This window comes from Lissotriton vulgaris, chromosome 8, assembly GCF_964263255.1.
Source record: "Lissotriton vulgaris chromosome 8, aLisVul1.2, whole genome shotgun sequence".
Classification (NCBI taxonomy): Eukaryota; Metazoa; Chordata; class Amphibia; order Caudata; family Salamandridae; genus Lissotriton; species Lissotriton vulgaris.
Window position 1 is genome coordinate 106547668 of NC_141696.1, and position 22202 is coordinate 106569869.

Sequence of the window (22202 nt, forward strand, 5' to 3'; positions counted from 1 at the left end):
TAGCTATATGAGTGGCTATATGGGTTATTGATTGGTTGCCCAAGTATTTGTATGGGAGACTGAGTGTGTGTGTGGGTGGCTGGGAGGTGTGTGATTCTGTGCATAGATGTGTGAGCAGCTGATTCACTAGGTGTATTGGTTCAAGAGTGCATGTGGAAACAGGTGTATTGGCGGTTGACTGTGTGCATGTGTGTGTTGGTGAGTGAATGGATATCTCAGTGCTACATGTCCAAGTAAGTATATATGTAAAACACATTGCATGTGAGAGTTGGCATATATAAATAACTATACATGAGAGCCAGTGATTGTGTGAGTGGCTGTATGGATTATTGTGCACTTGTATCAGTGATTGTATAAGAGAGTAAGTATGTGTTAGTATATGTTTGAATAAGTAAGGTGTTGTGTGTATGACTGTATAGTTGAGGAAATGGAAGTGTGATTGATTCTTTGCATGACTGACTAGGTGTGTGAGTAACTCCATGGATGAGTGGCAGTGTGTGAGTGTCTCTATAGGGGTATGAGTGCATATGTTAGTGTTGTATTGATGAGTGACTGTATGTATGAGTGATTCTATGGGTGAATAAGTGGATGTGTGTGTAAACCTAGCAATCAGTGAGTGCGTATGTAGTAACTGGTATTGATGTGTCAATGGTTTCAAGAATGGTAGTCTGGATTTAACACTGGGTGTATCAAAGGTTATATTAGAGTGTAAGGAGGTGCATCATATTATCACATGAATTATGTCATCAGTGATGTCACTGACCATGTCATGAATGATGTAATATGTGACATCATCAGCAGTGGATTGCGGGTGCGCGAAATGTAGTTAGTACAACTAACTATATAGGAGCAATTTCAATGGTTTTTTAAATGCTAATTCCTAACCCTATAAGGCCTGAAACCTATGTTTTTTTCAGTGAATTTCAAAGGTTTTTTATATGCTAATTCCTAACTATATAAGGCCTGAAACCTATGGTTTTTTCAGTGAATTTGCAAGGTTTTTTAAATGCTAATTCTATTAGCGGATAACGTTTAAATATGTAAATATCCTTGTGGGACCACCTGAGCAGCCCTAGGGGGTCAGGGTGTTTCTACCCTGCCCCCTTTTTGCATTCTACACTTTTGTTTTTCTGCTTCTTTTGTGTCTCGGTCTACCTAGGACAAGATGAATGCCAACACTTCCTGGTTAGAAGTGTTGACAGCCAGTGAGCATGCTGATTTCCTGTGAAAGGCATGCTGATTGGCTGCCACTGTCTGTCAACACTCCAAACCAGGAAGTGTTGGCAGCTATCTTGTGCCTCGGTAGAACCAAGGCACAAGAAAGCAGTGAAACAAAGGTGCACAACACGCAAAGGGGGCAGGGTAGAAGCACCCTGACCCCCTAGGCCTGCTCAGGGGGTCCCACAAGGCCCCCCCAGGCCCAATTATTTTTTTTTTTAATTCGGAAAATAGCGGGGGTACGGGCACCGTACAGAGTACCTTGTGGGAACCCCTGAGCAGGCCTAGGGGGTCAGGGGGCTTCTACCCTGCCCCCTCTTTGAGTTCTACACATTTGTTTTTCTGCTGTCCTGTGCCTCAGTCTACCGAGGCACAAGATGGCTGCCAACAATTTCTGTTTTGGAGTGTTGACAGACAGTGGCAGCCAATCAGCATGCAGCTCATACTCTGGAAGGTGCAGAGTACGGTAAGCTTACTTGCACTCACGGTGTCCCCCCTATAGATATATAATTTGGGAAACTTCAATTTTCTCAACAACTACTGGAGCGATTTTCACCAAATATACAAAAGGCACTACTGCACACCAGTCCCTACCATTTTGCCAAGTTTGGTGTAATTCCATTCAGCCGTTCGGGCTGTTGCCGTGTCTAAAGGTCCTATGGAAAATTGCATTGGGCTACATTTCACATTAAATTTTTTTAAAAACTACTGGAGGGATTTACACCAAACATACAAAAGGCACTGCTGCATACCAGTCCCTACCATTTTGCCAAATCTGGTGTAATTCCGTTCAGCCATTCGAGCTGTAGCCTTGTCAGAATGTCCTTATGGAAATTAACATGGGGAAAACACGTTTTGGGACCCCCTTTTTTCTCGGTCCCCGCTTGACGAATCCCCCCAAAACTTTCATTTTTACAGGCAGATCCCTCAATCGGCGCCAAAGTTATTCCCAATAGAATGTTCGGAATTTCCTATGGTAACTAGGTCCCAACTATATATACCTACTGGCGACCGCCATTAGGTATATATATATATATATATATATCCTACTGGCCGTCGCCAGTAGGTAGTTATAGTTAGGATTGTTTTCCATAGGGAATCCGCAACATTCTATTGGGAATAACTTGGCGCCGGTTGAGCAATTTGCCTGAATTTCCTGAAATTTGCCTCGCTCCTTCCCTGAAAGTTTGGGGATTCGTCAAGCGGGGGCCGAGATAAAAGGGGGGTCCCAAAAAGTATTTTCCCCATGTTAATTTCCATATGGCGGTTGGACTCACTTTTAGCCCGAACGGCTGAATGGTTTTCCACCAAACTTGGCAAAATTGTAGGGACTGGTAGCCCGATGTGCCTTTGCTATGTCTCAAGATATGTGCTCCAGTGGATTTTGAGTAATTTAGGTTCAAAAAAATATATATATATCTATAAGCGCGCCCCGGTACGCGCTCCAGCGCGCTACGCGAGTAAGCGAACGGAAAGCTGATTGGCTCTCGGGTGTCTGTCAACATTCCAAACGTCCGGAGCGGCCGCCATCTTGTGTCTCGGTAGGATCGAGTCACAAGAGGTGGCAAAAACAAAGGGGGAAATGACCAAAAGGGGGCAGGGTAGACCCCCCCCTGAACCCCTAGGTTTGATGTGGGGAACATAAAAGGGCCCCGCGGTGCAAAAAAAATATTTTTTTTTTCCCGATTTGCGCGGGGGAGCGCCCGGTATGCGCACCGGGGAGCGAACCGGGGAGCGTACCATGGGGAAAAAAGAATGACAGATTTTTTAAAAAATGTAGCATTTTTTTATAAATTGGAGGTAGTTCTAAAAAGAACTGTTTTTTTTATTCTTTTTGTTGGTTTATATTTTTTTATTGTTTTTTGGAACATTTTGTTAACAATTTTATATTTTTTTGGGACATTTTATGAGGACAAACAAAAAACAGGGAATTGTAAACGGCTCAACTGGAGCAAAAAAATCAGGAAAAAATTAAGGTTTCTTTGGGCACTTGTGGTTGTCACCAGCACGGTTGAGGAGTTTAACACTTTGCTCACCATAGCAAATTGTACGCCCACAAAATATGCAAACTATTTTGAAATTTCCAAACTGGGTTGGGATGTTTGGGACCATCTCCCTTGTCTCTGGTCCCGATGGAGTGGGTTGGGTACTTTGGGAGGTGCTGGGAGAAGAATGGGGAGGGTTTCTTGTCAGTTCTCTGCCGCACTATAGTTGTTAGGGTGCCGGCGTTGCATGTGGCGAATCATGGTGTTGTTGCCAAAAGAATATTTTTTGGTAGGGTTCCCCCTGGAAAGTGCAGTGCCACAGATCATACAAGTAACCTTTGGCGCATTAACTTTCTTGAGGCCTATAGGGATTTAAAAAAAACTCCCAATGTGCTCCTTTGGCTTGTAGGGGGTAGTATCTTCTGGCAGGTAGCGCCTCTCCTCCTCCTCCTCCTCCTCTTCTTCATCTCCACTACTGTGGTGTTGTGGTGGTCCTTGTGGTGGTGGTGGTGGTGGCTGAGATGCTCCTGCTGCTGCTGCTACTGTAGCCATTTCTCAGTACAAATAGGTACAAATAGGTCTGCAAACAGGTCCTCCTCACTCAAAGTACTAAGTGAGAATGAGGAAAAAAGGTGGGGGCTTTCATTATTTGGAAAACAAAACTGTCCTGAACCAACGAAAAGTGTTATTTTCAGGTCACATGACCCGGGCTTTCATCATTTGGAAACCAAAACTGTCTTGAACCAATGAAAAGTGTTATTTTCAGGTCACAAGACCCGACGCGCTTACGCTACGCGCCCCGGGGCGCCCCCCGGGCCGCTTACGTAGCGCGATCGTATGTGCTCGAGTGCTTCCAGGTGCGCTTACGCCGTGCGTATCACGCGGACGTGGCAACGCGATATGTCACGTTGATGTTTTCGTTTGCGGAAATAGCGCAAACGTGACGCTCACCGGTACGCGCACCGGGGCGCGCCGGAAGACTGCGCTTTCCGGTGCCCTCACCGGTACGCGCACCGGGAGCGCTCCAGGGCAAAAAAAAAACAAAACATCAACAATATACATAAAAAAAATAGTATTACATAAATATACAATAAAGGATTAATTATAAAAAATATTAAATTTCATAGCTATAGACATTTGCTATTAAAAAACCTTTGAAATTCACTGAAAAAAACATAGGTTTGAGGGCCTATATATAGTTAGGAATTAGCATTTAAGAAACCTATGAAATTCACTGAAAAAACCATAGGTTTCATACGGTTATAGTTAGCTGGAAATTTTACTGACATAAAACCATTGAAATTCCCACGTTATAGTTAGTTGGACTCACTATAACTTGCGCGCCTGCAATGCACTGCTGATGACGTCACATATTACATCACTCATGACATGGTCAGTGACATCACTCATGACATCACTGATGACTCCATCCTTGTGACAGACCTCCTTTCAGTGTAATGTAACCCTTGAAACACATATTCAAAAATAGAAATTAAGATTTTCAAAAAAATGGAGATACCCATACCAGTTACAACAACCAATTCAGTAATTCCACCATCTATATACACATCCACTTATTTACCAACAGTTCTATATAGTCACTCATACATATGCTCATTCATCATATGTAGTGATACACCTATACATCCTGTTACACACCGACAGTCATCCAAAAGTTACTCACACACATATTCACACATGCAAATAAACTATTGAACATACATTTATTTGCATATACAACTATACACACACTACCACCTTACTTCTAAGGAAACTTACACATACTTACTCTCATAAACAATCACTTATAGAAACACATACTTATTTAAACAGGAACTCTTACAATCTCTCACTCTCACATATACTCACTTATATACATCAATACTCACATATACTAGATTAAAACATATGTTGTTACTGATAAATACACTAGTGAGACAGTCATTCACTCGCTAACACACACACATATACACACTCATCCACCCATACAGTCCTGCACATATGCTGTCTTCAAAACACATACAAACAGTGAGTCGGTCATTGATGCATCTATGTGCCAAGTAATACCCCCACCAAACCATACAGACACTCATACTGATACTAAAAAAAAATCTAATAACCCATATACACACACATGTAACTACTCACCAACCCATGCAGCCACTTATACACAAAGTGAAACACTGATACAAACATTTAAATATTTAAACAATACTCGCTAATATATGTATTCACTAAGATACACTTAATAAGCCAGTTAACCAATCCATTTTTTTTTTAAAAAGCATCCATTTATACACTTATTAAAACATTTATTCTTCCATCGACCTTTACATATACATATATAAAACATATTTATTTTTCAGAAAGACACACATTCACTGGATGGTGCCATCAGTGATGTCATGAGTGATGTCACTGACCATGTCATGAGTGATGTAATATGTGACGTCATCAGCAGTGCATTGCAGGCGCGCAAGTTATAGTGAGTCCAACTAACTATAACGTGGGAATTTCAATGGTTTTATGTCAGTAAAATTTCCAGCTAACTATAACTGGTGTGAAACCTATGGTTTTTTCAGTGAATATATATATATATATATATATATATATATATAATATATAAAACTGGCAGTTTTTATACTTTTTGGGTATTCTAATATCACAAAGATTAATTTCCTTAGTTTTCTAGATATTTTTTCTGGTATCATTCAGACTTCCGGTTCTGCCACTGATTACTCTACAAGGCATTGGATGCCCTGGTTTTATATCTGATCTCACGAAGGACGCTTTTTCCAGGCTTACAAATGCGCCACAAAATCTCCTCATTCATGTAGTAGGCTATTACATATTTATAGTTCCCTCCTTCTTTTGTGTAGTAAATCTCAATTTCCAGCTTCCATTCTTTCATTTGCTGATTCCTGCCACTTTAGTACTACACAAGAACTCGTCTCTACTTCGTACTCTCGGTTGTGCTCCATGGGTGATGTTTTTCAATCTTTTCTCATCATTTTCTCTTCTAGTTCTTCTTCAAAGGCTAAAAGTCTAATTGCTCTGAGCCCAGTTCCTAGACCTTTGTTTGCACCCTGGTGCTACTTTAGTGTGCAAAAACTGAACGTAAATTCCACAGCTTGATCTACAAGTGCTTATTGGTTGCATTCGCCCTCCCTTCGATGTACTCTCGAATGCAGAAATCAGCCAGTAAGGCAGAGTTCTCACAGTCCAAGGTTTAGGATGGATTTTCTCAGTGGGACACCTTCAGGAGTGGATGATCAGCCACATCGCGACTTGTAAAATTTGCTCTACGAGCAACTGTGTTTCTAAGGCAGGCTAGGGGTGTTATGAACATTACGAGGAAGGTGGATCTCTATAGGGTGGGTGGTAGTTACTAATCCTGATGTACATGAACCTTGTGGGAATTCAGAATGTTAATATTTTGAGCATTGGTGTACCTGGGAATGCTTGACAGTTGTAGGTTTCCTAGCATACTCCTGGGATTCTTTGCAGATGTCTGTTCGAAATCTACTCCACATGCAGGAGTATCCCTGCATCAGTATGTTTCAGTTTTTTCGGCAGGTGTTTTTCAGGTGCTTTGGGAATTGCGACTGCTGTTCTCCTAACCAACCCATCTTCAACACTTTTCTCCTGCCCTCATGCCTGACGTTCTTCCAATGATCTTGCACTGTTTCCTCACTACTCCTTCGTCTAGGTTTCTCACTCGTCCCTTGTGTCTGATGTTTATGTAAGGCTGTTATCCAACTTGGACTTAATTGAAGGTTATCGGTCCACAAACAAACTGGAAGAGAATCCACTTTTAAACATCTCTTAGTCCACCGTCTCACGGCTCAGTGGTGGACCATTCCATACTTTTTGTGCCAATACTGCAAAGTGATGGCTCCCTGGTCCTAATTTCGTAAGGTAGGACTGTAAGTGTGTACGAGAAGACTGATTCTAAGCAGTGGTAGCGGCTGTGCTTGGTGGTAGGCATCTGTCTGTAAGTAAAGCTGTGATTCAGTGTTGGTGCACCAGACTCCCAGGCTTCTCTTCCCTTCCCCATGGCTGACTCTTCTGTGTTTTTGATTTTAGGAGAGGACCTCTTACAGCTGGAAGAAGCGTCTCTTCATCTTTAACATAGTGACTTTCAGCATCTCCATCCTGGTGTACTTTCGCCACAACATGTACTGCGAACCTGGAGGTAATTTCATCTAACTCTGAGCTGAGGTGGCTCTGTTGTCCTCCTTTGGTAGTGATAAGTTGGTACTAATGTAACTTGCACATGAATAAGCTCATCCACTTAGGTAAGAGCTGTACTTTATTAAAAGCTTCCAAGAAGTTAAGAACTTTTGTATTCTAGAACTGTATAGGGAATGTGCATGCGTATGTTGTCAGCTCAGCAGTCACAGAGGGGTTGTATTTGTGGCACCAAAACATCACATGCTGTTTGAATGTCTATTTGCTTTGGGGAGGAACACTTATTCTTGGGGTGAAAAGATAGTTTATTCCAGATGCTCACAGCATGCTCTATTTCCTTGAGGGCTTTGCTAGGTTGTGTTATGATTATGCCCAGGGTTTAGTTGTGTTGGTTAGTGGGCACTTCAGACTGAAATGAGACCATCGAGTTTCAGTGGAATTGACTGCCGAGCAGTAAAACTATCCAGGTAAATAAAGCACTGCATGCACCCAACCTATTTGCCATTTGTGGTGAACGACGAGTTCTCGATATCTTCAAAGACTGAGATTCAAAACCTACGATGCATTAAACCATTCATTCACCGAAACTGCAATAAACAATTTAACTTCTTGGCTGTCCAGACTAGAACTCAAACCAATCTTTCCCTCTACTGTTCTTGACTAACCCTCCACACGCTCTGTTTTTCCCTACCTGCTTTTTAAATTTATTTCCCAATCCCTGTTGCCCCTTCATCTCTCGCCATCGTTTACATAAAATACATAAAATATTTTAATTTGTTGATTGAACCAGCAGCCACTGTTTTCTGCTGGGCAGCTCCACGTTCTAAAGAGCGCTTTCATACAAGCAACATGTAATTTTTAGGTCTTGCCTACGCAGCACGCATGCGCTGCTTAGGAGGGCCTTTAGCCATCGGTCTTCACTTTTCAAGCACTGCACTCGTGCTTGTAGCGGCATCCACCTTGCGGGAGCGAGCAGCGACGCGCCACAAGCACGAGTGCAGTGCTTGAAAAGTGAAGTCTGTGCGTGTGCACGCACGCACCACTTCAGGGCTCTCCTCAGATTCTCCAACTGCCTTTCTCTTTCTCCTTGCCCACTCTCCTCTCAAGTTTCCATAGTCCGCAGAAGTGCTGTACTTCAATTAAAAGTTGTCATCCCTGATAAGACACTTTGGGGAACTATGACACGTGATAACTGGCTATGAAGCGTTTTAACTGTCTCTTGCCAACGAAGGGGAACAGGTTAACAATGTGGGTGATTTTTTCGTTTCTTTGTGCTTTTCATAAAGCAGTCATTCTTTTAGTTAGACTTCCACCACTAGGAGTCACCCAAGTCAAATCTATTGCACTTCCGAATTACCCGCACCATACCACATTTTAATTGACAATACAAAGGGAGCAGGGCACATGGATGTCAAGTGTATGCAAGAAGCTACCAGGATATACTTCTTTTTGATCTAAACAGTGCAGAATTTGTGGAAGAATAGCTGCCCGCCGGTGTCACTGCCAAACAGTGAGGTTGTTGAATACTGAGTCTTTGTAATGCCTCATCCACCACCAGCAATCCAGGCACCTTTGTTTCACTCTTGTTCTTTCTTTTACACCAGTTTTTTCCATTTTCACAGTTTTTCTCTCCCCGCCTGCTTCCTTTCTCGCTCTGTTTTGGGGTGAAAGTTTGCAGATTAAACATAAATCCCGGCCCACAAAAAAGGCCTGCAGGCCCAAACCTGCATCCATTACTCCAAATTAAGCAAAGGATGTAGACAAGCTCACAAGATCAACAGGCATTTGCAATGCAACAGGTCTCGCATGTATGCGAGTTTAAGCTATTGGCATTGTAAATGACAATGCCATTTATTTATATTTTAAAAATAAAAGGAATTGTTATTTGCAATGTCAATAGCTCAAACTCGCGTAAATGCGAGACCTATTGCATTGCAAATGCTTGTTATATATACCAATCCAAGTGGCATCTGCCATCATGGATCGGCAATTAAGAGACAAATTGTTTCATCACTCATGAGCATGCCTACAGAATTTAGCAGCCACCAGCATGGACCATGCTATTGCGCCTTTTCTTTTTTGTCTTTTTTTTTTCTTCTTTTTTGACGACACTGCACAGCATCAGCAAAAAGCCCTTTATTTTTACTGGTGCTGCACAGTATTAGCAAAGCCAATAGGTCAAAAGACTGTACCTATTGGCTTTGTCAGTGCCATTTTTATACAGTGCCCTAATACCAACTTTGGTTCTACCCAAGCTGAATGACTTCTCTAATGATATAAAAACACAAATTAAAAATGTAAATTTCTGGACAATATTTTTTTTACGGATGTATGTGAAGGGCCCAGGACCATTTGTTGCCTTTGGCCTAAATTTAAATACCTTACAAGATTGATTTATTTTCCGTCTGTAGTCCATTTGCCTTCAGTAAACCATTAAAGGCCTCCTTTTTAATCAGCGGTTGCCTATCCCTTTTATCTAAAAGGTGTTTCCCATGTGCCTAAAAATGGTACAGTGCACTTGGAACCCTATCTCCCACTGCCCTTTCCATGTTCGACCAGCTGGAAATGGCTGTGATGGTGCCCGGGCAGTAGACACTGGGTCATTGGCTAGGTGCTATGCTGTTGATCAGCCGGCCAACAAAAAAGGCTGCCACGTGCATGCACACCAGGAGCCCATATATGCTGTCTGGAGTATAATATTTAGCTTGGTGGCAATTTGTTGGAAAGATCCAGTTTGAAATGTAGTTAGAACACCACTTACCTTTTGCAATGAGTTACATGTGTTGGAAAAATTGAATATTGCGTAACATGCCCTTAGAAAACACAGAGCCAAATCCTGATTTATGGCACCTTTATCTGAGGTAAATATCGTGTGAGAATGGCAAAGTTAACCGGTATAAGGAAGCGTTACCGCCTTAAGGTGATTACTGCGCTCCTTTGTCCTGAGTCCAGGTGTCCAATCACTTTTCACACAAGAGCAAAGCACACAGGTGTTCGAATGTGTTGTGTTTAAAGCACATCAAGATTCCAAAGTTCATTTTTGCATCCAATGCCAACCACCCATGGCAGCCATTACACACCCAACAGCACTGTACTGCTATGAGAACCAGGAAAGGTGAGTTCACCAATGTCCCCCTCTAGGCTGATGTGTTCTTTATACTGAGTTTCACGCCATCGCTGCTACTGATGTGGTTTTTGGTTGAAAAGAAATGATTTGAAACCAGATATGCGGTAAGCGCAATTCCAGTGAATGCGCGCTTCGCCATTGTTATGTGGAATGTGCTTGGAGGCGGAGCTTTGTGGCTGGGTCCAGTGACCTGCCACGACCCAGGTCTCCGCCTCTCTGATATGGAGCTGAAAATAGTAACATTCCCCCAACTAATCAATAATGATGCAACCCGATGACGTGGAAGCTCCTGCTGGCAGCCATTTTGATTCCTATCAGGGAATTAATGATAAATTCTGTTTTTGCATTACTATTAGCACGGTGTTATCTTCGTCACCAGGCTATAAATATCACAGGAGCAGAGTGTGACTCAAAGGCGTGCTGAGACAGCCCTTGACGGGTGGATAGATTATTGCTTATTTCTCCATTTTATGTCTCCCATGACAAGGCAGATTTCGCGGAGTTTGTGATCAACAGAAAAAGAGTCCACGTATTTATAACTTGAAGTACAGACTTTGATTTGGCAGAATCAGTGTGCTTCCACTTAAAGAGTGCCTGTGTTGCACTTTCTGCTTTGTGGACAAACTAGGGCTCGACATTGTTGGAATTACTTGGTTAAGGTGACAAGTCATTGCTCTAGACTGTCGGCCTGATCTGTTGGTTATGAGAAGTAACAATAAAAACAGTAGGCATCAACTATTTATTGTGAAAAGCACTTGTTAAAGCCAATAGGCTTTTAAGGGTGCTTCGAAATTACGCTGTGTTCACGCCTTCTAAACGGTGCATTGTTTGATGGAATCTCACGGATTGCTGTAGAAAGCAAGGATTTTGCTGTTGGGTCCTTCCTTTGACAAACCCTGGAGGTACAGTATTCGCACTGTGATAATCCTTGATGGATTTCATTTGGAAGGCCTGCAGGCATAGCTATCGGCCACCCCCTTGTAAGAAAAGAAATCTACACATATACATATTCATACGTAGAAGGTTATTGGGTCAGCCCGCTTATATCTGTTCGAGAGTCATTTACATACCTCCCAACTCATGTGGTGCCACTGTGTGTCACGATTTCGGCTCCCGCCACACGGTCACCTGGTGAGGACCCGAAATCACACGGTGGCAGAGAAGACGAGCTGAAAAACATTGTAAACTATGGATTTCCAGACCGTTTTTAGAGGCTGTAAGCAACCGATGTCCATTAAAAGGTGTGAAAACATCCCAGGACATTGGTGACTGGGTCAATGATCATGTTTTTTTGGGTTGTAAACATTTTTTTTAGAGGGGGTTGGGATTCGGATTGTCTCATAGATAGCTATTGGTACCAGACCCCGCTCCCTCCTCGCACAGTGAAGTTATTTTGTAGGTTAGCAGGTATGCATTCACATTGTACTTCTCCCCATAACAGTATTATGCATCGAAGAATACAAAAAAGTGATAGAATACTTGGGTTAATCTCAGCCACTAGTAATTACTCTAGGCCACATTGTAACTCCTGTGTTTTTTGCTCCTCGTGCCACCTTAGATTAGTCCCTACAATAGGGAACTCAGCCTTGGTCTGGTGAAACAACACTTACAACGCACTACATTTATAACAAAACTTTTACAACGCAACATCCAGTTCGAGGCATATGGGCTGCAGATGGTACATTATGAATAGATCGCCATCTGGTGTTGGGCTCGGATGATTGCACTTTGTTTTTCTCGTGGAGAGTCTTTTGTATCCTGGTGACTCCTCCTTTGGTTGGTAGTGCGCATGGGCATCGGCTCCATCCTTAGATTGTTTTTTTCCGCCATCGGGTTCGGATGAGGATCGAGACGCTCCAGATCAACTTCAGAGAAAAGTGATTTATCGGCGCGTATTCCCTTTCCAATTCGACGGTATTGTTATCGAACGCGTCTCTTTTCCATTCCGACGCGTTGCAAATTCAAAATCAAAGAGAAAGAACTTGGATCTACGTCGACGAACAGGAGGCCCTTCTCGACGCAGTCAAGCCCGGAGTCCATGGAAAGGACTCCATTCAAAAAATGTCCAACGTGTGGTGCTAAGTTCCCACACAAGGACCTACACGAGGTGTGCAACCTCTGTCTATCGCCTGAACACGAATCCAGGGACTGCGAAGCCTGCGCAGCATTCTCCTCCAAGCTAACGATCAGAAATCGTCGAGCTCGAAGACACAAGGTTTCCAGAATGCAGTCGGAGGCGATCCCGGAGCTGTTCGGAGACGAGCAAATCGAGGAAGAAGATGATCAGTCGGGGTCGGAAGGGGACCAGTCGTAGGTTGAAGAACTCATCGAGCAACAAACCGTGAGTGACGACGTCCCCTTACCGAAAAACCGACCCCGTGCGGTAACGACCCCGCCTTCGGGCCCGGTCAAACCGCAGAAAAAAGTTTCCGACGCCCCGCCCTCGGGCCCGGCAACGAAACCGAAACTGAAACCAAAACACTCGGACTCCCACCATGTCGGATCCGAGAAAAGGGCGACATCGACTTCGGCACCGAGGCTACATACAAGGGAAAGCTCGGTATCGAAACATTCCATGTCGAAACATAAATATGATTCGTCGTCCAAGATCCACTCGATACCCAGGAAGTCGGAATCGAGTAGACATTCGGTGCCGAAAACACCAAACACTGACGATCGAAAACATAAGCACCTTTCGGAACCAGGACCTTCGGTACCGATTCAGGAGCAACAGACAGATCCCAAACAAAAGATCTTGTTTATCGATCCGCAAACTGGCAAAGTAGTCACGAAGAAGAGAAAGAATGAACAGACAGAAGATAAATCTCTTCATTCAAAAAAGAGGACAATGGGGACAAATATAACTCCTCCTGCTTCTCCTCGACCTAAAGTCACACCCTCTTCTCCTATTCCTCACAATAGGCCAAATATTCCTACACCTTCCACACCAAGACCAGCTACACCTCAGTCTGATGTAGACAGTGATATAGGGGAGGGAGAACCTCAAGGGGATGACGAAACCATCCCAGATGAGGATGACCCATGGGAAAATTATGACGTGGGGTCAGATGAGGACAACGACCCCGAGTTATATCCCTCAAAGCCTTCACCTCCTGATGATAACACAGGGTTTGTGCAGCTCATTAATAGGGCAGCAAAATATCATAAAGTAGATATACATACAGAACCTCAAATAGAGGATTTTCTGTTAGAGACTCTACCTAATGCACAGAGAACATCAGGTACTCTTCCTATGTTGAAGGGTCTTCTAGGTCACACAGAAGAAATATTCAAAGACCCAGTGAGGACTAGGGTGTTAAACCCAAGAATTGATAAAAAATATAAGGCGGCTCCAAAGGACCCAATATTTATTAAAGGACATGTACCTCTAGACTCGCTGGTGGTCTCAAACGCTCGTAAAAGAGCAAACTCATTATCTACAGGAGAGGCTCCTCCACCTGATTTAGAGTCAAAATTAATAGATGCATCAGGCAAAAGAGTAGCATCACAGGCGACAAATAGCTGGTGTATAGCCAATACACAGGCACTACTCGCACGTTATGACAGGGCACATTATGATGAATTAGAAAAACTCATCACACATCTCCCCAAAGAACATCAGAAAAAGGCAGATCAGTTAATACAGGAAGGTAAAATAATAACTAATACTTCCATTAAGTGCGCCCTAGACGCAGCAGACACTGCAGCAAGATCTATCAACACCAGTGTCATGTTAAGGAGACATGCATGGCTTAGAATCTCAGGATTCAAACAGGAAGTACAAACGGCCCTACTAAACAAACCATTTGATCAAAAGACACTGTTTGGTTCAAGCACAGATGAGACCTTAGAAAAAATGAAAAAAGATACAGAAACGGCTAAGTCAATGGGAGCATTGCAACAGCCAACACAAAGAGGTTCCTTTCGTAGATCCACCTATAGAGGGGGCTCAAAGAATACAGGAACAAATCAGCAATCCACCTCTTTCACACCAACATCACCCAGAGGTAACAACAACAAGGGTCGAGGCCGCGGAAATAATAACAACCGCAACGCCTCAACACCAAAACAGTGACTTCATAGAACTCCCCCCAGACCACATAACACCAGTCGGGGGACGTCTATCACAGTTCCTACCTGTCTGGGAGAACATCACATCAGACAAGTGGGTGAGACAAATTATCCAACATGGTTATTGCCTGGAACTCACAGCTACCCCACCAAACATCCCCCCCCAAACAGCGTCCAATGAGTCAAGATCATCTGACATTGTTAAGAGAAGAAGTACTAGCACTTCTACAAAAGCATGCAATAGAGAAGGTCCCAAAAGATCAACAAGGAACAGGGGTATACTCTCTATACTTCCTGATCCCCAAAAAGGACGGGTCCCTAAGACCAATATTAGACCTCAGACCTCTCAATGCTTACATAAATTCGGAGCATTTCCACATGGTCACGCTCCAACAAGTACTCCCTTTACTGAAGAAAGGGGACTTTCTTTCTACACTGGATCTAAAAGACGCTTACTTTCATATCCCAATTCACAAAGCCCACAGAAAATACCTAAGATTTGTATTAGAAGGACAACACTATCAGTTCAAAGTCCTTCCGTTCGGTGTCACAACAGCACCAAGAGTTTTCACAAAATGCCTAGCTGTGGTAGCAGCACACCTAAGAAGACAACAAATACATGTCTTCCCATACCTGGACGATTGGCTAATAAAGGCCAAGTCAAAAGAAGAATGTCTTCACAACACACAGAAGACAATTCAATTGCTGCACCACCTAGGGTTCACGGTGAACTACAAAAAATCACACCTGCAACCAAACCAGATTCAGCAATACCTGGGGGCTACAATAGACACAAAAAAGGCAATAGCATACCCCAACCCAATCAGGATACAAACAATGGTCGGGTTAATACAAAAATTTCAACCACAACACTCACTACCAGCACGAGTGTTTATGCAACTATTAGGCATGATGTCCTCCTGCATACTGCTAATACCACATGCCAGACTACAAATGCGTCCACTACAGGAGTGTCTAGCGACACAGTGGAATCAGGGTCAAGGTCAGATTACAGATCTGGTGCTGGTAAACGACCGGACGTATCGCTCTCTGAAGTGGTGGAACACAGAAAACATTTCCAAGGGACGGTCGTTCCTTGAGCCAATTCCACAAGTGATTATAACAGCGGACGCATCGCTCTCAGGATGGGGAGCGCATATGGACAAATACACAGTGCAGGGGAAGTGGAGTGTGCAGCAAAAGAAACTGCACATCAACTACCTAGAACTATTAGCAGTGTTTCTAGCACTGAAAGCTTTCCAAATGCAAATAACAGCCAAGGCAGTTCTGATCAGAACAGACAACATGACTGCAATGTATTATATTCAAAAACAGGGGGGGACACACTCTCTCCAACTATCCAAACTAGCACAGGACATTTGGAGATGGGCCATTCCTCAAAAGATCTATCTGTTAGCAGAACACCTACCAGGAGTTCAAAATCAGATAGCAGACATCCTAAGCAGACAGTCAGAACAAGTACACGAATGGGAGCTGCACGACCAAATACTGCAGCCATTCTTCCAAAAATGGGGGCAACCAGAGATAGATCTGTTTGCCAATCATCAGAACGCAAAATGCAAAAACTTCGCATCCAGGTACCCACACCAACGGTCCCAGGGCAATGCACTATGGATAAATTGGTCCAACAAATTTGCTTACGCGTTCCCTCCTCTACCACTAATTCCGTTACTGGTTCGGAAGCTGCAGCAACACTCAATGACAATGATACTAGTGGCACCCACGTGGGCAAGGCAGCCGTGGTTCACCACACTGCTACAACTCTCACAAGTACCACATCAAAAGCTAAGATTATTACCCATGCATCTTACACAGAACCATGGAGAAATAATGCACCCAGATCCCAAACAACTGAACCTAGCGATCTGGCTCCTGAGGTCATAGAGTTTGGATATTTAGATTTACCACCAGAATGTATGGAAATCATTAAACAAGCAAGACGTCCTACCACCAGAGCATGCTATGCAGCAAAATGGAAAAGGTTTGCTATACACTGTAACAGTAAACACATCAACCCTCTGGACGCATCCACTAAACAAATCATTTGCTATTTACTACACTTGCAGCAATGTAACTTAGCATATACCTCTATAAGAGTTCATCTCACAGCTATAGCGGCGTACCTACAAAACAGGCAACATCTTTCCCTGTTTAAAGTACCAGCAATTAAGGCTTTCATGGAAGGACTCAAAAGAGTCATTCCACCAAGAAGACCACCTTCCCCAGTCTGGAATCTCAACATAGTACTTACCAGACTAATGGGGCCACCCTTTGAACCTATGCATAGGTGTGAAATACAATTCCTCACATGGAAGGTGGCCTTCCTCATAGCTATCACGTCACTTAGAAGAGTAAGTGAGCTGCAGGCTTTTACAATTCAAGAACCATTTATGCAGTTACACCAAAATAAGGTGGTTCTTAGAACAAACCCAAAATTCTTACCAAAGGTAATTTCAGCATTCCACATCAATCAGTCAGTGGAATTACCAGTTTTCTTTCCAAAACCACAAACAGTAGCAGAAAGAGCCCTACATACATTAGATGTTAGAAGGGCCATATTGTACTATATGGAAAGAACACAGACTTTCAGAAAGACAAAACAGCTATTTGTAGCGTTTTCTCCAACACACAAGGGCAATCCCATCTCTAAAGCGGGCATTGCCAGATGGATTGTAAAATGCATTCAAATATGCTACTTAAAAGCAAAGAGAACATTAACTGTTCCTCCTAGAGCTCACGCTACACGTAAACTAGGAGCATCTATGGCATTTTTGGGAAACATTCCACTAGATGACATATGCAAAGCAGCTACCTGGGTTACACCGCACACCTTCACAAAACACTGTTGTGTAGATGTGCACACAACACAACAAGCTAGAGTGGGACAAGCAGTATTAAAAACTTTATTTCAGACAGTTGCAACAGACACGGGAGACCACCGCTAGGGAGAGAACTGCTGTATAGTCTATTCATAATGTACCATCTGCAGCCCATATGCCTCGAACGGAATATGCTACTTACCAGTATGCATCTGTTCTTGGCATAGAGGGCTGCAGAGTGGTACATGCCCTCCCAGCCTCCCCGGAACCCTGTGTCTGTTCCAACATTATCTTATTTAGATACACTTACATGGGCATTCTTATCTGTATTCTACTACACTACTCCATCTAACCCTACTATGGCAAAACAATCTAAGGATGGAGCCGATGCCCATGCGCACTACCAACCAAAGGAGGAGTCACCAGGATACAAAAGACTCTCCACGAGAAAAACAAAGTGCAATCATCCGAGCCCAACACCAGATGGCGATCTATTCATAATGTACCACTCTGCAGCCCTCTATGCCAAGAACAGATGCATACTGGTAAGTAGCATATTCCTTACAAAGCATGCCATTACAACGCAACCATTACAACGCATGTCACTACAACGCATACCACTACAACGCATGTCATTACAACGCAGTCATTACAACGCATACCATTACAACGCATACCATCACAACGCATAGTACCCTTACACTATCCAAAAAGTACCCTAGTGTTGCACCCCCTGGAGTTAGAATAGTAATTTTTACCCCTACACTATCCAATACTTACCCTACTGTTGCACCCCCTGGAGTTAGAATAGTAATTTTTACCCCTACACTATCCAATACTTACCCTACTGTTGCACCCCCTGGAGTTAGAATAGTAATTTTTACCCCTACACTATCCAACACTTACCATACATGCAATGTAATGGTATGCGTTGTAATGGTATGCGTTGTAAATGTAGTATGCGTTGTAGTGGAATGCGTTGTAAAGGTAGTTTCAAAGAATTTGTTGTAATGGCATGCGTTGTAATGGAATGCGTTGTAATGGATGTTGCGGTGTAAAAAATGTGTTGTAAAGGTATGCGTTGTAAAAGTATGCGTTGTAACGAACATACATCCCTTGGTCTGGCTTCAAAAGGGACAGTCCAACCTGAACTGGCAGCCCAGGTCCTCTCTGAACCAGACCAAATTCAATCCAAGGCGAGAGTTAGCCTATTTGGGCCGCTCCAGTCAGATGTAGCTTGGTTCCACTGTCACAGTTAGCACGGGACCCACATCTGCTCATACCCGTCCCACTTGGGGCGTCACAGTAAAGGACACAAGAAAGTGATGGATAGAATTCCTGAATTTATCTCAGCCACTCGTTCAGCCATTTGCTCTATTGCCATATGAGTAATGGCAATTTGTTTGATCACATGTGCACAGCTGCCTGAAAATGATTGCGCTTCAGTGTCTTGTCAGGTGGCATGTCCTTTACTTATTACATGTTTTCCATTTATAGGCCCCAATTTTCATTTCTTCCCTTCTTTTTTAGGTTTTGCCTAGCCAATGCGTACGAAGTACGCATGTGCTAGGAAAAGCTAATGAGTATAGTATGGGGGCTGGGATTCCGCCCCCGTCTTTCATTGGCTAGCTCCATAAATGGAGGCTAGCCATTGGAAGACGGCTCTGTCCTTCAATCCCAGACCAGATTCGGGGGCGTTCCCGAGAATTTTGGCTTTTGGCTACGTCAGCCGAAAGCCTGTTCTCGGGAACGCCCCCGAATCTGGGCCGGCATTGACGGCACCCGGAAGAAGTCCAGGTGAGTGCTTAGGAGTTGCCAAGATCGTTCTCCTTAGCCCCCGCTTTTGTGGCCTAAAAACTCCTGGCTGTGAGCGCCCCTGCCGTGAGGTAACCCTGCTGTGTTCCACCGCCGTGGCCCGGGGCCTGAGACTGCCCTAGAAATCGCCGCCCGCATCTCCAGAGCCACGGAGACCAAACCGAAGGGGCAGTTAGCTGATTGGTGGGTGGCACGCAGGAGCAGTGCTCTGATAGGCTGCTGGCACGAGGGAGCCGCGCTCCGATTGGTCAAGGAGCTCTGACGTCATCGGGGGGGGAGGGGGCTCGCCTCAGGGCCGCGCTGGGATTGGCCCATCGCTCGCAGAGGCCATGTGAAGCCGTCCGTGAGAGCATGAGGGGGCTTTGGTGTGATAAACAGTCCCTGCTGTCTAACAGAAGGGGCAGGGGTGGGGCTGAGGCTGCATTTCGACCCGTGACCCAATGTAGGGGTAACTGGCTGGCATCTGTGACCGTAGTTTGTGTTTCCTCCCGACCCCTCCCGTTGTCCGTATTCCCTTTGTGCCTGCCCCCCTCCTGCCGTAGCTTGTGTGTCCTTCTTCCCTCTCGTTTTTGTGTCCTTCTGCCCTCTGTCTGCCTCGTGTTTTCTGTCAATGGGCTGTACCCCCTCTCTGACTGCCAGGTTTATGTGGCCGCCTTCAAATCTCAAGGAAAACTGGGGGTTTGATCACTGTTCAGCGAGGTCCCAGCGTGACTCGTCTGTTCGGGCGCCTGCCCACCACTTTGTGGGCTAAAAGACCTCTCCCTGCTTTGGGCTGACCCCACAGGGTACACCTGGCCAGCATTTCATTTGATCCCAATGTGCCATGAAGCCTCGTCCCTTCTTCCACAGGAGCTAAGGTTCCCACCGCTCCTGCAGCTTCGTCGCGCCTGCACGCTGGCCCTTTATGTGGTGTGTGATTGTAAATGTATTCATATAGCGCTTAAGGGCCTTGACGAGGCACTGATGCGCTATTCATCGGCTTGAAGTCATTCAGATCTCCGAGTTCAACCTTTGGGGCGCTGGCAGGTGGGAGCCCTTTACACCCACACTTTAGGGACTGACTGCAGCAGTAGATTCAGTTTAAAACCCTTGTCTTTACTCATCGGTGACCTACAGAGAGGCCCCTCCGCGCCTTTTAGAAACGAATTCTACAGACCACTTTCGCGTGTTTGTGTCCTTGGCACGAGCTGGTTTTAGTCTTTAGAAATTCCTTCCGACTGTTTCAGAAGCCGATGGAGTTAATTCACTTCTTTTCGGCGGCGGAACCAACCTTCTAGATTCCCCTTTAATGGCTCAACTGGAATCCCCTTTAGTATCACAAATCTTTTAAAAAGTTATTTTTTTAACACAGTAAGTCAATGTCGAATTAAGGGGTTCAGGCGCCAGGACTCGCTTGTGATTTGTAAATAGCGCTTATGTTTTTGCCGCCTTTTTTGACATTTAGGTCTGTTTGCTTTCAGTTCATTTGGATCTGTTTATCCATGTTCATCTGTGTGCACTGTGAAAAATGAACGACGCTCCCGTATTTGCCTGCTAAATGTGCACTCACTTGTGTCTGCGTACGGTGCTGGTATTGTAAGCATCACAGCTAAAACAAGAAGGCACTCACTCCCCTGAAAACATTAGCATTATAGTCAAACACATCCGTACTTCAGAAATAGGTTTATCCGTTATGACCCCTTCCCTTCTAATCCTTCCAAGCGGGCAGCGCTGGCACCATGTGAGCTTGGGGCTCGGAGCCGCACCATGGTGGACCTGGGCGGCTGCCCCAGGAGACACCTCTGCGAGCCCCTGCCGCCCCCCGCCCTGCTCTGCTGGGCCCTGCTGCTGCTCTGTGCCCCGGAGAGCTCCGCGCTGGCAGACTTCTCAGGTAAGACCCTCTCTGCTTCCCAGCCTGTCCTCTCCCAGCCTGCCGTCACCCAGCCTGCCGTCTCCCAGCCTGCCGTCTCCCAGCCTGCCCTCTCCCAGCCTGCCCTCTCCCAGCCTGCCCTCTCGCAGCCTGCCCTCTCGCAGCCTGCCCTCTCGCAGCCTGCCCACTCCCAGCCTGCCCACTCCCAGCCTGCCCACTCCCAGCCTGCCCTCTCGCAGCCTGCCCTCTCGCAGCCTGCCCTCTCGCAGCCTGCCCTCTCGCAGCCTGCCCTCTCGCAGCCTGCCCTCTCGCAGCCTGCCCTCTCGCAGCCTGCCCACTCGCAGCCTGTCCTCTCGCAGCCTGTCCTCTCGCAGCCTGTCCTCTCGCAGCCTGTCCTCTCGCAGCCTGTCCTCTCGCAGCCTGTCCTCTCGCAGCCTGTCCTCTCGCAGCCTGTCCTCTCGCAGCCTGTCCTCTCGCAGCCTGTCCTCTCCCAGCCTGCCCTCTCCCAGCCTGCCCTCTCCCAGCCTGCCCTCTCGCAGCCTGCCCTCTCGCAGCCTGCCCTCTCGCAGCCTGCCCTCTCGCAGCCTGTCCTCTCGCAGCCTGTCCTCTGAAATGAAATGAAATAAATGAAATTAGATTTCTTAAGCGCATGGCTGCCCAAGAGCGTCCCAGCGCTGATACACACCGCTAGCTTCCAAGATCCTCAGACAACGGACTCTTACTCCTCGTGGGAAAAGGAATGTCTTTAAAGATTTCCGAAACTTCTGGAGACAGGGTTCCAGACGGAGAGCGGCAGGAAGATCATGTCTTCTCGCAGCCTGTCCTCTCGCAGCCTGCCCACTCCCAGCCTCCCTTCTCCCAGCCTGCCCTCTCGCAGCCTGTCCTCTCGCAGCCTGTCCTCTCGCAGCCTGTCCTCTCGCAGCCTGTCCTCTCGCAGCCTGTCCTCTCGCCACCTGTCCTCTCGCAGCCTGTCCTCTCGCAGCCTGCCCTCTCGCAGCCTGCCCTCTCGCAGCCTGCCCTCTCGCAGCCTGCCCTCTCGCAGCCTGTCCTCTCGCAGCCTGTCCTCTCGCAGCCTGTCCTCTCGCAGCCTGTCCTCTCGCAGCCTG

General features: G+C 45.4%; 1 protein-coding gene across 3 annotated transcripts in view; it reads left to right on the plus strand.

Moving 5' to 3' along the window:
• The window catches only part of PGAP2 (post-GPI attachment to proteins 2), a 187140-nt gene that overhangs the window by 146753 nt on the left and 18185 nt on the right, over positions 1-22202 (plus strand). For all 3 annotated transcript variants that reach the window (XM_086933762.1, XM_086933764.1, XM_086933763.1), the window contains exon 5: positions 7290-7398. In XM_086933762.1, coding sequence (XP_086789888.1) covers positions 7290-7398 — 109 coding nt within the window. The remainder of the gene's footprint in view (positions 1-7289; positions 7399-22202) is intronic.